Here is a 14,623-nt window from a genome sequence, read left to right as displayed (position 1 = left end):
CGGGCTCCCCATTAACGAGCTTCCAGCGCCTCTTCTCCCGGGACCCGTCGTCGGAAGCTGGTCCGGCCCTGCAGAAGAGGCAGCGTGGAGCTGGCCTGGGGTCTCCAGAGCTCTTGCCCCCCTTCTCGACCTCCTCTCCTCTTCCTCCCTCCCTCCCTCTTTCCTTCCTTCCTCCCTCCCTCCCTCTTTTCTTCCTCCCTCCCTCCCTCTTTTCTTCCTCCCTCCCTCCCTCTTTCCTTCCTTCCTCCCTCCCTCTTTCCTTCCTCCCTTCCTCCCTCCCTCTTTTCTTCCTTCCTCCCTCCCTCTTTCCTTCCTTCCTCCCTCCCTCCCTCATTCATTCCTTCCTTCCTCCCTCTTTCCTTCCTTCCTCCCTCCCTCCCTCCTTCCTTCCTTCCTCCCTCTTTCCTTCCTTCCTCCCTCCCTCCTTCCTTCCTCCCTCTTTCCTTCCTTCCTTCCTCCTTCCTTCCTTCCTCTTTCCTTCCTTCCTTCCTTCCTCCCTCCCTTTCCCGAGCCAGCTGTCCATGAACCGCCCCGCATGCCCTACCCATGACCGAGCGAGGCTTCGCGGAGTCCCGCGCGGCCTCCCTTTCCTCCCCTCGGTGTTTTTAATTGTGCTTTGCTTGGGCCTTTATAGAGCTCCGCCGACCCACCTTCGCGGATGACGTCGCCGCTTAATATTCAAAGCGGGGCCCGAAACGGCTGCGATTGGCGCCCGGGAGGGTCCGCCAGGAACGGAGTGGGGAATGGAGGGGAGCGGGTGGGGGGGCGGGTTTCGTCTTCTGGGCGAGCGTGGGAGCATCACCCAGGTATAAGCCACAGCGGAGTCTCCCTCCTGCGGTTCCACGTCAAGGGCAACCTCTAGCCACGGAGGCGAAGGACCTCTCCTGCCCACCCACCCCCACACACACAGGTGGCCCGCTGGGGGCTCAAACACTCCGCTTGCCTCTTGTCCGAGAGCTAGCTAGGCTGCTCCGATTCCTCAAACTGTGGTCGTGTCTGGGGGAGGGAAGGGGGGATCTCCCAAAGTTCTCCCGTCACTGCTAGCCACAATTACGGGGAACAAAGCCCAACATCCATTAGCTGAGGTTAAAATCCCCAGAGGAAGAAAATGCAAGGTGGAACCAGGTTAAATTTGCAACCCATTCAAGAGAATGGCATAGCATAGCATAGAATAGAATGGAATAACTTTATTGTCACCTTTGAATGTGCACTAATTGGCATACATTAAAAATGAATTGTTTTAATTTGAGGCTGTCCACCCCAGCTGCAAGGGGGCAAGACTAAAAAAAGAAGCCCCGCATCTCTTATTGGGAGCTGAGCTCCACCGATTTCTTTAGGAGGCCTGACTAAATTTAGAGGAAAGCGTTAAGGGAGCCGCCCCGCCTAAGCCAGAGATGTTGGGAGTGCAATTCCCACCAGTCGGCTCAGAAAAGGAGATTGGGAAAAGGAGCCGATTTCCAGTTGAAGGCAGCGTTGCAAGATAGAATGTAGGATTCGTGTCGGTCATGTCCGCTTTCAGGATACTCCATTTCCAGTCTTGTACCCTGGCTATGCTTTGTAGCCACGAAGGTTACAAAGGGAAGGTACTTTCTCAGAATTAATAAAGACCAAGGCGGATTCCTCACAGCCAGTGATTTACAGCCATTTAGGGTGTCGCCCTCCCATCGAAATAACGATCTCGAGGTTAGCTTTACGATTCCACGGTGCAGGCAGAGTAGAAGAGGTTGTAAACCACTAGTTACGAAATGCCTCAAGATTTTAAGCCGGTCAAACAAGCAAAAAAACTCGAAACAAACTAGGACGTTTGGCGAATGGAGGTTTCGTTTGCAGAAACTGACTGGATTCTCGCATCCCGCTAAACTTGAGCATCATCTCTTTTCCTTGAGCCACACGATTGGTTTAACTTTGATTCGGCGGGTCGTGTGAACCCAACTATTTTGATGATGCAGATTGAAACGACAAAGGGGGCTTCTTCCCTCGATCCCTCCTAGGCGAGCAGTTGCCTGAGCCACGCGAACCAGGTTGCTCTGGTCGAGATGAAGAATTGGGGACCACTTGATAGCTATTGACTTCTCACGCAGCTGAGTATCATCCGACTAGGCTATAGGTCTCAAGGATGCCCGGTCACAGCCTAAAGGTTTATTTTCGGAGATAAAGATTCCCTTCAGGAATCCGACGATAACCGGCGCGCTCCTCCCGGTTACCCGCAAGAAAGGCGGAGGGGATCTGAAGTCTTGGTCAGCTGGAATTCGCTTCGTACCGGCCAACCGGGGACCTTCTAGTGGGGGTCGGCTGCAAACCGCACATGGCCTCCGCGGGAAGGTCTCTGCCCCTCAGAGCTTCCACTTTCGAGCTGGGATCCAGACCTTGGGAGCTCTAGCGCAGGGGGTCTTAATCGCAAAACCCCGCTTCTCTCAAAGCTGCTTTTTCAAGAGGCAACTGGACGCGTCTGGTTTCTCTTTGAAGACGTTTGGCTCAGAACTGAAGAAGCTTCTTGGATGAGAAGCGAAACGTCTTCAAGGAAAAACAAAGGAAGTCCAGCTGCCTCTTGGGAAAAAAAAGGCATTCTTTGGGGCAAGCATGACCCGGATGATTGAGAATCTCCACAGGACGCTCTTCACCCTGGATGCCACAGCCTTGGCTTGGCGTACCTCCGAGGCGTCAAGTCCTCAGTCCGCCTACCAGCAAGTCGGTTCGGAGCGGATTTGGGCCAAGAATATGCGCCACTCCGAAGCGCAAAGGCGTCACGGGAAGCCAAGTTCGCAACTGGTGCCCGGTCCCACGTCAGCCGGAGAGGACCAGCAGAAAACACCCATCGACTTGAGCCAAGTATATAGTCAAAGATGGGGACGTTGTTGACCCGACCTGACCCCCCTCCTCTCCCCTAGCAAATCACAATTCGCACCAGACTCCTAAACCTCTCATTGTTACACCCTAAAGAGCGTTGCCGTTTCCCGAAAGAGGGAAGAGGACCCCTTCACTCCCTCGCAAAAGACCTCAGATTCCCTCTCCTCCAAAAGGATGCCCGAGGCGCGGCTGGATCTCTCCGCCATCGGCTTCCACCTGAGCATACTGACCCTCCGGACAGCTACTCCATCCCGTCCCTAAATCCCGCGGAGGAAATCCAAAGGCTTTCATCTTTGCCGCAGGGGAAAGATGCTCCTCTGCCTCTGAAAGTCGCATCTTGGCGGGTCTGGAAAGAGCCGCCAGCCGTTCAGCACCGAAGGAAACGTATAATCCGCTGAAAACCTGCCCGGCGACTTTTGCCCATAGCGTGTGGCCGGCGCATCCAGCGGCACAGCTAAAGGAAGTTCTGGGTTTACACGAAATTCAGCAGGACCATCAAATAATTTAATCAGCGGCCAGGTATGGGAAGAAAGTGGACATTCTTTATAAGTCCCATAGTTATGGGGCGTTCCCTTTATGATACATTCGCTTGTCTTTCCAGCAAGGACGCTCCCTGGCAGAAGCTGGGCACCCTGGACTCAGGAAACACCCCCTCCCCGTGCCCCCACATCCAACACGGGCCGATCTCCCGGAGATAAAATCGAAGGGCGCCGGAGGCTGCTTTCCAAAGTCAAAGTCGGTTCGGGACACCATCGGGACGGAGTTCGAGTTAGGTAGTTTAAAGGGTACTACAAAATAGCTCCCCGCACTTTGGCTTCCCCCCCCCCCCACACACACACACCTGGAAAAAAAAGTGGGGAGAAATTCTGATGTCAGGATTACTTAAGGCTTACAACATACAAATATAATGCGGAAATAGGGAAGCAGAGGGGCAAGTAGGAAATGTCCGAGTCGAGAAAAATCGCTGGTCGGAAAATGGGACCTTGGAGCAGAAAACACTAAATGGCCTTTGGGGGACTTGGGGGAAGAGGGAGGATCTTGAGGTCTTCTCCGAAGATCGTATTTACACAATTAAGTACGGCAGAGGCAGCCCGGTGTTTGGCCTTGGCCAACAAAGGCCCGCTTCCCCCTTGGCAAGGCCTGGCCTCCTTTTCAAGGGTTGCAATGCAGGGCAAGGGGTCCTTTCCTTCGGCCGGTCCCTTCCAGGGCCTCCTTCTCGTTCTCCGTCAAATCAGCGGCCCTTTCACCGGAACCAGCTTCGCGGGAGCCCGGCTCGCCGGCGGGGTGGGGTGAGGTGGGGCGGGGCCGCTTTCACGGGTGCTGGGCGATGCAGTTGGCCAAGCCCCGGAGCTGCCGCACCACCGTCTCGATCAGCTTCTGTTTGTCGCGGTCGTTCTTGCGGAACTGAGCAAAAAGGTGGTTCTTTTTGTTGACGTCTTTCATCCTGAAAAGGGAAGCCGAGAAAAAGAGAAGGTCAAGGGAGCTCTTGGGAGAACCCCGCACGAGGCCCACTTCACGAACCCACGCTGGGGGTTCTTCCAGCCTCCACCAGAAAACGTGGAAGCCCAAGAAGCGGCTTCCAGGAAGGGAAGGTTGGAGGGTTGGAGAAGGACGTGCCTTTCAAGGTAAGCCAGATCTCTCCTTAGTTCGTTCTAAGACCGACGAGAGCTAGGCTTTTTGGGGGGGGTTCACTACCTCGGAAGGCTTGAGCCCCTCTGCTTCTTGGGGGAAATAATTAGGATGACTTGGAGATCGCCCCAATTCGGCCTATCAGCCTCGGAAATGCCTTGAAAGAGGCCAGTTCAATAAGGCGACTATTTCTATCCGAAACTCACAAGTTTCCAGTGCTGAGGAGGGAGCAGCTGTAGTTGCAAGAGGTCTGCATGCAGCCCCCAGCAAAGAAAAAAAACCAAAAAAAAAAAAAAAAAACACCGAAGCGCAGGGCAAGATCTCTTCTAAAGAGCAGGAAAACCCCCCTCCCCGCTCCATTATACAAAGAACCATCCAAAGTTTGGCTCTTTCCACGAAACTTCCCAAGAGTTCTTCTAAACTGAATCCTGGGGAATTGATTCCGGATCAAAACGAATCGAAACAATGCTTACCCTCGGTGGACTCTGCCAAACGTCCCGGCGTTGCAAGCAGGAGAGAAAGTTGGGGGGAGGGAGGGAGAGAGAGAGAGAAAGAGAGAGAGCGCAAACCAGTTAGCAAACGGCAAAATCCCACCTACCTGTAGAAAATACCCGGGAACGTCTGGAGAGAACATCGCAGCCACAAATCAGACACACACACACACACACTTATTTATTTATTGGTTCGATAAACTTGCGTTTATCTTTCCGTTTTAGACAGCATAGCTAAATCTTTATTCTCTCGCGCTCTTTTTAATTTTTAAAGGGTTTTTTTTTTAAAAAAACGACAATTTGAGGAACAGCCGAGCTACCGACCACCTTAGCCGGGTCTGGTAGCTCGTCTTGTTTTTAACCAGATGATCAATAATTTGCCGAGTCCGGATCCAAAGGACTTCGAAAGGCAGCTACCCATTTATTTGCTAATTGAGCCAAAGAAAGGGGCGGGGGGGGGAGGCAAACCGAAAGGGATACTGGAGATCAGAAATAGGGAGAAGGTCAGCTGAAGAGCAAAAGCGTCTCAGAAAGCCCCAATGCGAAGGCAAAGAAAGCGCGTCCTTCGTGAGCTGTGGAGACCCCAGCGGACCCCCCACAGTCTATTTCAAAGACTGGGGTTGGGGTAGGTGGGAAGAAGGGTGTTTTCTTGTTTGCTATTCCGGCAGACACAGGACAAGAGGCGCTCCTCCCGCAAACCTTCCTAACCGGCTGCTCGGCCAACCGCTCGGTGCAGACCCCGCAGTTCTAGGCTCCTGGAGGGAACGGCTGGCTCTTCTCGGGGTGGGTGGGTGCTTATCTTAATCGTGTTTTTTTTAAAAAAGGGGAACGTCTGACGTCTGGGAAAGCAGAAAGGCTAAACGGAACCGGAGGATGGGGGTCACCTCCAGCGCAGCCCGCGCAAAGCCGCAGCTCTCCGCGACCACTTACTTCTCCAAGAGGGCCAAAGCTGTGCTGGGGTTAACGCGCAGGTACTTGGAGCCGGGCTGCCCGTAATCGGCCAGGTAAGTCGACCAGTCCCACACCATGAAGAGATCCAGGAGCTGCGGGGGACAAAGCGACAGAGAAAGATCAGGTCAAGGCCACCCTCGGCGGCTTCATCGGGACGAACCTATCACACACACACACACACACACAAACACACACACCGCCCCCAACCAGCTTTTCCGTCCCTTCCTGCAAATTGCACGACCCTGAGTCCGAGGCAGTCGGGAAAGCGAAGGGAAGAGAATTCCCTAGGAATCCATTCATTCCAAATCCCTCTTTCTGGATGCCTCTTTCGCTGCTGCAAACATGCTTAAGGGTGCATTAAAACTTCGCGAGGGACCAAGAACCCGATGCTGAGGATGAACAGCCGGGCGAGATTTGCCTCCGGCCCCTCTTCTCCCCCTTCCCGTTCCCCCCCCCACACACACCCGCCCGCAGTTCTTTCCCGGGTTCAGAATCTGCCACTGGAGCTGCCTTCCAATCCCGACGTAATCTCTTAAAAGCCGGGGTGACTCTGGCAGGAAAGCGGCAGCCCCGTCTTCAATTTGAAGTCCTAATCCCCGCTAAACCACTTAAACCCCGACTTCCGAGCCGCGGCTCTGCATTGTTTCAGGCTCTCGACCCCCCTGGCCTGAGACTTGGGCGCGGATCAGAGCCTCCACCGGCTTCTCTCACCCACCCACCCACCCACCCCCGCCCCGCAAACCCCCCATCCCGGCGGTTCCTGCGAGGTGGTTTGTTTTGATTTCGCCCCGAGCCGAGCCCGCTGGAGGCGGCCGGGACGCTCTCGCCGGGGCCTTTATCTCGTAATTATGGGGCTCGACGCGCGATTTCCTCTCCGCCTTAATCCGACGCTGCCTGAAAGGGGGAAGGAGTTGGGAACGGCAGCCTGAAGCGGCAGTAAGCAGCGCGATCCCGCCGCCTCGGGGGGCAGCTGACGCTTCCCCCCCCCTCCCCGCTGGCTTTGCGGAGCTCCGGCTTGCACGGCGAGATCGGATTTCCCACGGCCTCCCACGCGATCGCCCTTCACGCGCGGAGATCGGAGGGCAGGGAAGGGAAGGGGGGCGGCTGAGCCGTCTTGGGCATCCCCGCGCTGAAACGGATCCCTCTAAACCGAGGGAAGGAGAATGGGGGAAAAGCGGCCTTTGGCTACTATCGCTCGGAGTTCGTCGCGATATATGCTCCGTTTTCCCAGACACGAATGAAGGAGGATCACAATTTTTATAAGTTTTCTTCCTTTCCCCACGGAAAAGGCCAACAGGCTGGCTAACCCTAAAAAAGGGACCGCATAGAATTCTATGCGCATATGGGCATAGAAAACACACAACGCATCTTTTTAAAAAGACATTATATCTCTATTATTCAGTGTGGGTCTACTGGCCAACTCACTAGTTTGTATCCATTTCAGTGTGATTTTTCTGAATTGCTAGCTAAGCTACTCCACTGTCTCCCCTGTAGCTGGGAAAGGAGGAGTTCGTGGGAGACTCTTTAATTAAAATTTCAGTGCTACTGAGAAAAAAGGCCCTTAAAACACGGATTCCTCTTATTTAATTTTTATACTTAAATCCTTTTTAGGTGGAAAGAGTAAGCTGGCACCAAACAGGTGTCAGTAAATCAATAAGGAGAATGTGATTGAACCCACAACTTAGGCAGCCCTGGATGTTGCTTTAAGATGACATTGTGTTTCTTTGTCAGTAGAAACTTCCATTCATTTGTCCCTTTCATATTTTCCAATGCAAGGGGACTAACCGGCCTCAAAGGAGGAAAAACTGGATTGCTAGGTGTGTTCCTATGAGCTCCTGGTGGAAAGATGAGATATAAATCTAATAATAAATATAAACCATCAACACAGTAAGATATTTTTTTACTGAAAAGAGTGCATAAACCTAAGAGTCCAATGCTTGTACATTTTCCGATCTTATCTGAATTTAAGGGTTCAGTCACTCATTACTAGGTCCTTCTTGCTCATATTATGCTTAAGAAAGAGGAGTAATGTTTTTTTACATTGTGATGATGCTAAACTTTCTTATTTAAAATTAAGGCAAGGAGCTCATGGCCCCAAGAATAAATCCTTGTGCACCCCTGAACATTTAATAAACAAAAATAAAAATGAACCACATCATTCCTGCTAGGTGAACAAATACGGTTTGGAACCACATTTTCCTTTCCATTTTTTTTTCCTTAGTGGCACTTTTCCAAGAGAAGCCACCTTTGGCCACCACCTGCCACTGAGTGCCCCATCAGGAGCTCTTGAAAGCCACAAGGAGAATAAACTGGTTGGAATGACCGATGGCTCAATCCCCTTCCACAGGGACCACTATAGCACACTCTGCATGAGGGCCTCAGCAAAAAGGGATTGAAGCAGAAACTGCCACCAGTGTGAGAGGCAGTGTTTGCTTTCTCTCCTTGGCTTTATGGTTCACCTGCCTGGTTGAATGGCTCTGGCTGCCAGTCTGCTTCTGGGCACAATGGGGCAGGCTACTGGAGTGGCTGTCTCTCCCTACAGAATCCCAATTCCCATAATTAAAGTTCATCTTTGAAAACATTTTCAATACGCAAAGAAGGGGACATGGGTTTCTCTAAGGTGATTTCCATAACCTCTGGGGTTTTTTTTATCCTTTTCTGTTCTACTGGGATGATTTAGGTTTTTAAGGTTAAATGCCACATGCACTTCTCCGAAAATAAGACTCCCTGAAAGGCCTGGTACTTACTTTTGAACTGAAACATTTAGGAATGCCCCGTTTTACATTTTAAGACATTCTGGAAGGCTTTTCTGATTTAGAAACTAATGCAGACCATTCATTAACACATCAACAATGCATACTTGGGCACAAACAGGCCCCACGGAACTGGACAAAGCTTCCTTCCAGAGAAGCAAATGAAAATTGTAACCAGAAGAAATTAGTAATACACTCATAACCTATTGACATACCACTGATACTTGTCTAAATATATACTTGTCACCAACGTTCTTCAAAACATGCTACTACACTTAAGTCATGGACTATTTGCTCTTGGCCCAGATCTAGTTGACCATATCTCACCAGGTTTATTTGGGGCAGTCATTCTCAGTCTGGCCTACTTGACAGGGTGGTTCTAGGGCAGTGGGTCTCAACCTTCCTAATGCCGCGACCCTTTAATACAGTTCCTCATGTTGTGGTGACCCCCAACCATACAATTATTCCTAAAACCATTGAAAATATGTGTTTTCTGATGGTCTTAGGCAACCCCTGTGAAAGGGTTGTTCGACCCCCAAGGGGGTCCCGACCACAGGTTGAGAACCACTGTTCTAGGGAAAAGTGAGAGGATGGAACATTATGTATTCTACCTGGAGTTTCTGAATAAAAGGCTGAATAGAAATCCAAATAATAAATAATAAATGAAAACCTGAAGAGTAAATCCCCTTGGAAGCCTATGGGAGAAGCTTAAACAGGGAAATACTACAGCTATCAATGCTGTTCCTCCATAACTCTCATTAGGAGTAGGCTGAATAGGCAATAAGATTTCAGCAAAACCCAGTTCTATAGCAATTGTATAAGACGTTCATATGCAATCCACTTTTCTATTGTAATATTTCTTTTCCACTTTGCCATATCTGTACTTAATAAGTGGACAAAATAATTTTTTTAACCAACATTGATTAATGTTACGGGTTCCTAAAATTATCATTTTTCAAATAGATCAGTTAATTGTCACTGATAAATGGGAGGCTTCAAGCTAGCAAAATATATTTTGTTTCTCATTTATACAAAGCGGCATGCTACAGACATTCAAAGATCTCTGATAACTTCATTAAAACATCCACGATTTTTACACATCAGCTAAATATTAGTATAAAGTTATTTTGTCATCCTTTTCATCTTATAAGACATTATATATTCTCCAGATGTATCTTTTTTTCTGGTACTGATTTATTGTTTTCCTTTTTCAATTATTATTTATTAAATGTACGAATATAATAGGAAAAAGTAAGAAAAAATAGGAAAACAAGTTGTAAATAGAGGTTTACAACCATTCTAAAATTTAAAAGAAAAGTTTTCCAACTGATACGGATATAAATAAAGATATTATAATATTTTACATCAATTTGAACATTGAAATAAGTATTAACATAAATTACTATTAAAATCAGACTATTGTATAATTAACTTGCAGCTGTAACCAACAAGGTTCAGTTTATAAATTATAAAATGAGAAAAGGAAAAAACATTAAGTTTTATCTAATCTGAAAAAAATATGAATTTAGCAGATCAAAAGAAAGGAAAAGAAAAACATAAATGTTATAGTCTTATATTAAGAGAAAGTCAAACTTTGGATATGGTATGAACACCTTTGTAGGATTCCATTAATGTTCCATCGTTGCATACCAATTATTTTGTTTAAATTCTGTATCCATTTGATCTTAAAATCCTTAATTTGTTCATTTTCTGAACTGTACTGCAATAAATTCTTTTAAATGTTCTAAATCCTGTGTGACAAAATTTTCCAAATTCAGTCAAATCTCTTGTTTCTCCTTGCTTTTTGTTATTCCTTTAGGACTATATTGCTTATTTGTAGATTTGGAAACCAGTGTGATTCAATAACTGCTGCATTTTAAAGAATCTCAAAGGACTTCATCATTATTTTATTAATAATTCTTTTATTTGATGAGTGATTACTAATAATTTTTTTTTCTGTACACTCTCCTTCATGAATAAAGATCAGAACAAGAGGTGGTAAATGTAGTCTAATTCTTTTTCTGTATTTATCCCATAGTTTTAAAATACTAATTAATGAATAAGTTGAATTCCTGTGCAGACCATCTGAAAGTCCTGCCCTTTCCACAGAAGCAATCCAGCCAAAAGATTAAATCACATTTGAACCTGAGCCAATCTCTGCATCAAACTGGAAAGCATTAGCATTGGGATAGTGGAGGTGCTTATTTAAAACAATGATGAGTTGCACTAACTTCTTTAACCTCTCCTCCCAATTGAGACAACTGGGGACAAGTTCTGAGGAAAATATGATCTGTCTATCATGAAAGGATTTATTCCAGTATATGTCATTCTAAGAATATCCTAGAAAACATCAAACAATGCTATTGAGTTAACTATGAAAACTCAAAAATTACCTCTAGCAAATCAACAAATTTGCTAGTTGGCAAGGGAAAATTTTTCAAATTGTTCAGTTCTTGGCATGATGCTGTATTGATCTCAGATATACAAAAACATATCGATCCTTAAATAATCAAAACAAAATTCTTAAAATCAATAGCAGATATGCTTTACTCAACTTCTAATGTCATCACCAGATTAGAGCTAGGCTGCATCTCACTTGAAGCCTGGACAAGATTATAGCTAAGATTCTGGGCAAAACTAATCATTCAGGGAAACCTCATTGATACCTCTCTTTCCTAGTTCAATCTACTCTGAAAAAACAAATAGACCAAGATTTGAGACAGTATGAACTGTCAATACCAGCCCTACTTGCTTTGAGTCTAGAAAAAACCTTGGTAGAACTTAAACAAAGGGTATGGATTTAGACATTCAGGTAGACAGAGCCAAACTTTCCCATCTCCTTTTAGATGAATTGCTCTCCCCTCCTGGACCTCCCCAATTATTTCTATAAGATTCTGTGTGCCTTACACAGAAGGGTCTTCTCCCTGCCCATAGAGATGCTCTCCTTATTAGGGTGACAGCTGCTCCATACGCCAAATTCTTGAGTATGTATTTGCTCAAGTACATAGGTTGAGTCTTTTTTACACAACCTTATCAAGTGCCCGCTGTACTCTCACCGGCAACCAGAGCTAATACACCCCCTTTGAGACTGACAGATTTCACTCCTGAAGAGAAGATTGAGATATTCTTACTAAACGACCATTTACCCAGGGGTTTTGAAGGCAGTAGCAAAATTTTTATCTAGAATCTTATTTTATACAAACCATTTAATATCTCCAGTGAACTGCTAATTTTATAGGCTTCTTCTTACATACGTACCGTATTTTTCGGAGTATAAGATGCACATTAGTTTTTGGGGAGGAAAACAAGGAAAAAAAAAATCTGCCTCTGCCTACCAGCATCCATCTGTATTCATCTGGCTAGCATCCTAGTCAGAGTTAAGGTATTTTGTTCATGTCAGAAAAAAAGGTCAATTTATAAGGGTTCATGAATTGGAATAGACATGGTAACAGGTAACAGCTCGGAGTCTGGCCATGGCTTAGGTTCACTGATCTGTATATATATGAGTGAACATAAAGTGTTCACATCTATGGCTTTGCCACAAGGTTGCAAAGCTGTAGGATGTAAGTGGGTGCACAAAAAGAAAGTACTGCCCAACAATGAGGTACAATATAAAGCAAGGTTAGTGGCACAAGGTTTTTTACAAAGGAAAAACATGCACTATGATGAGGTATTCGCGCCAACTGTAAAGAGTGAAAGCGTAAGGTTGATATAAGAGTTGACAGCGGCACATGGACATAAAATTTGGCATTTTGATATAACCACAGCATTTCTCAATGCAGAATTAGAAGAAATTTACATAGTCAAGCACCAGGGTATGAAAGTAAAAAGCCTAACGCTGTATATAAATTGAACAAGGCCATTTATGGGCTGAAGCAGTCAGCCAGAAATTGGAATATCTGTTTAGATACTGCATTGAAGGGTCTTGCGTTCAAGAGTTATAAGGCTGATGGTTGCATATATATTGGAAAGTTACAAGGTGGGGATTGTCAATTATTAGCATTTGTGGATAATCTTTGTTTCATTGCAAAGGATTTGTCACAGGTAAAAGAATTTGCTAATCAATTAGAGAAAAAAATGAATTAAAAGATTTGGGAGACATGGAAAACTATCTCGGTTTAGAGATACAAAAAACTGAGAAAGGTGGTTATGTTCTCAGTCAAAGAAAGAAAATAGAACAGCTGTTGGAGAGATACAACATGAAGGTTTATAACACTGCTCCAACACCTATGAGCACAGATTTTCACAACAATTTGAGGACAAAAGTGAAGCCTGTGATCAAGAGATATATCAGTCTGCAATAGGCAGCCTGTTATATCTGTCACAGTGGTCCAGACCAGACATAGCTTATGCAGTAAGCATCTTAAATCGCTTTACTGCTGCACCAATGCAATTGCATTGGATGGGTATAAAAAGGGGGACTTTAATTGGTTGGAAGTCCAGAAAACAAACAAATGTAGCCATTTCTATCGCAGAGGCAGAATTTATTGCTCTATCTGAGCTTTGCTCAGAGGTAAATTGGTTAAAGCTGTTAAAGGATTTAAACGTAAAGTAACTGAAGCTGTAACAGTGTTTGAGAATAATGCTGCTTGCATTAAAATGGCTACAGGTGACAGAGTAAAGAATAGAAGTAAGCATGTGGATATCAAATACTGTAATGTAAGAGAAGCCATCAAATGTAAATTAATTAGCTTGCTTCACTGTTCTTCAGAGGACAATCTGGCAGATACAATGACCAAGCCATTGGGTAGAGTGCACCATGAGAAGAATATTAAGTTATTCGGTATTATGTCTATTCCAGTCATGAAGGGAGGAGTGTCAGTATATAAGGGTTCACGAATTGGAATAGACATGGTAACAAGTCAGCCAATGGGGACTGTTTGGTGACCCAGATGGTTCGGACTGTGGGTGTGGCTTAGGTTCACTGATCTGCATATATAATAGTGCTTCTGTGACTCTATAGCTTCTGTGATTATTGATTCTGTACTTCTGGATTCTGAGTTCTGGTTCTGGCTTCTGCTGTATGGTATTGTATATAAAGAAGTTTCTTATATAAACGAATCCTGCTGAATTGTTTACTTGTGTGCTGGTTGGATTGCTGCAAACTCTAACAGAAGAACCCTTACATTCCCAGTAATCAAGAGAAAATTCAAAAGGTAGTCAAGAGAAGGGCCTACCTCTTGAAGAGACTTGGAGAGTCATTATGGTACTGAAATGAAAGCAAATTTATCTTGAACTGTCTGTGTATGTGTGTGCTTCACAATTCACGAAATTAGTCCGACTATATTCAAGGTATCTTACTCGCTAGTTTAAGATTGCTTAATCTACAGATAGAGATCTGCTAATCTCTATCTGTAACAGATAGAGAGTACAAATTCATATCTTCCTCACTGCAACCACACACACACACACAAATTGCAGATGTCTCTCATGGCTTCATATATTTCATACACAAATTGGCACTTGCTTATTTTGCAGAATGGATGTTGTTTGTGCTGGTAATGGAAAGAACAAGGCACTAGGAAAGGCATCCATCCAAGTTATGCCCTCTGCCGTTGGAAGTCCTGCGTCTCACACACAGCTGCAGAGTCAGTCTTGAAGCAAGAGAGGGGACACTGCTTTTGAAAAGGAAGAAAGGGGGGGGGATCAAGATGCCAACTTTAGCAGCCAATGTTCCCCTTTTCATTTATGCAGAATGACAGAATGCACAAGGTCTGTAACACAGAGAGAAGCAAGACAACCAGTGAAGCGTCAGCCACTGTGCCCTCTCTCTGACACCCAAAAGAAAGGGAAATGCTGTTAGTATCACCAGAGAACATCATCAGCTCCAGAGCAGTGCAGAGTCGACAAAATATTTTATCCCAATCGCGTTCCCTCTAATAATTCTACAATTACCCTGTTTCCCCCAAAATAAGACATCGCCTGGTTCAAAAAAATAAGACATCAGGGTTC

General features: G+C 46.0%; 1 protein-coding gene across 5 annotated transcripts in view; it reads right to left on the bottom strand.

Annotated features, from left to right (window-relative positions):
- Positions 1-3,329: 3,329 nt before the first annotated feature.
- EXOC6 (exocyst complex component 6) overlaps positions 3,330-14,623 on the bottom strand; it is a 103,303-nt gene continuing 92,009 nt past the window's right edge. For 3 of the 5 annotated variants that reach the window (XM_070944952.1, XM_070944955.1, XM_070944953.1), the window contains 2 exons: positions 5,898-6,010; positions 3,330-4,291 (listed from right to left, as the gene is read on the bottom strand). In XM_070944952.1, the coding sequence (XP_070801053.1) occupies positions 4,159-4,291; positions 5,898-6,010 (246 nt within the window). In that variant the 3' untranslated portion in view covers positions 3,330-4,158. Of the gene's footprint in view, positions 4,292-4,949; positions 4,962-5,897; positions 6,011-14,623 lie in introns of all 5 variants that reach the window. The other 2 variants (XM_070944951.1, XM_070944954.1) reach the window with 1 other exon arrangement.

The sequence above is a fragment of the Pituophis catenifer genome, unplaced genomic scaffold, assembly GCF_029215685.1.
Source record: "Pituophis catenifer annectens isolate HBS135680 unplaced genomic scaffold, rPitCat1.0.hap2 SCAF_6, whole genome shotgun sequence".
Classification (NCBI taxonomy): Eukaryota; Metazoa; Chordata; class Lepidosauria; order Squamata; family Colubridae; genus Pituophis; species Pituophis catenifer.
Note: the sequence above shows the minus strand (reverse complement) of the source record. Positions and strands in the feature narration are given on the sequence as shown.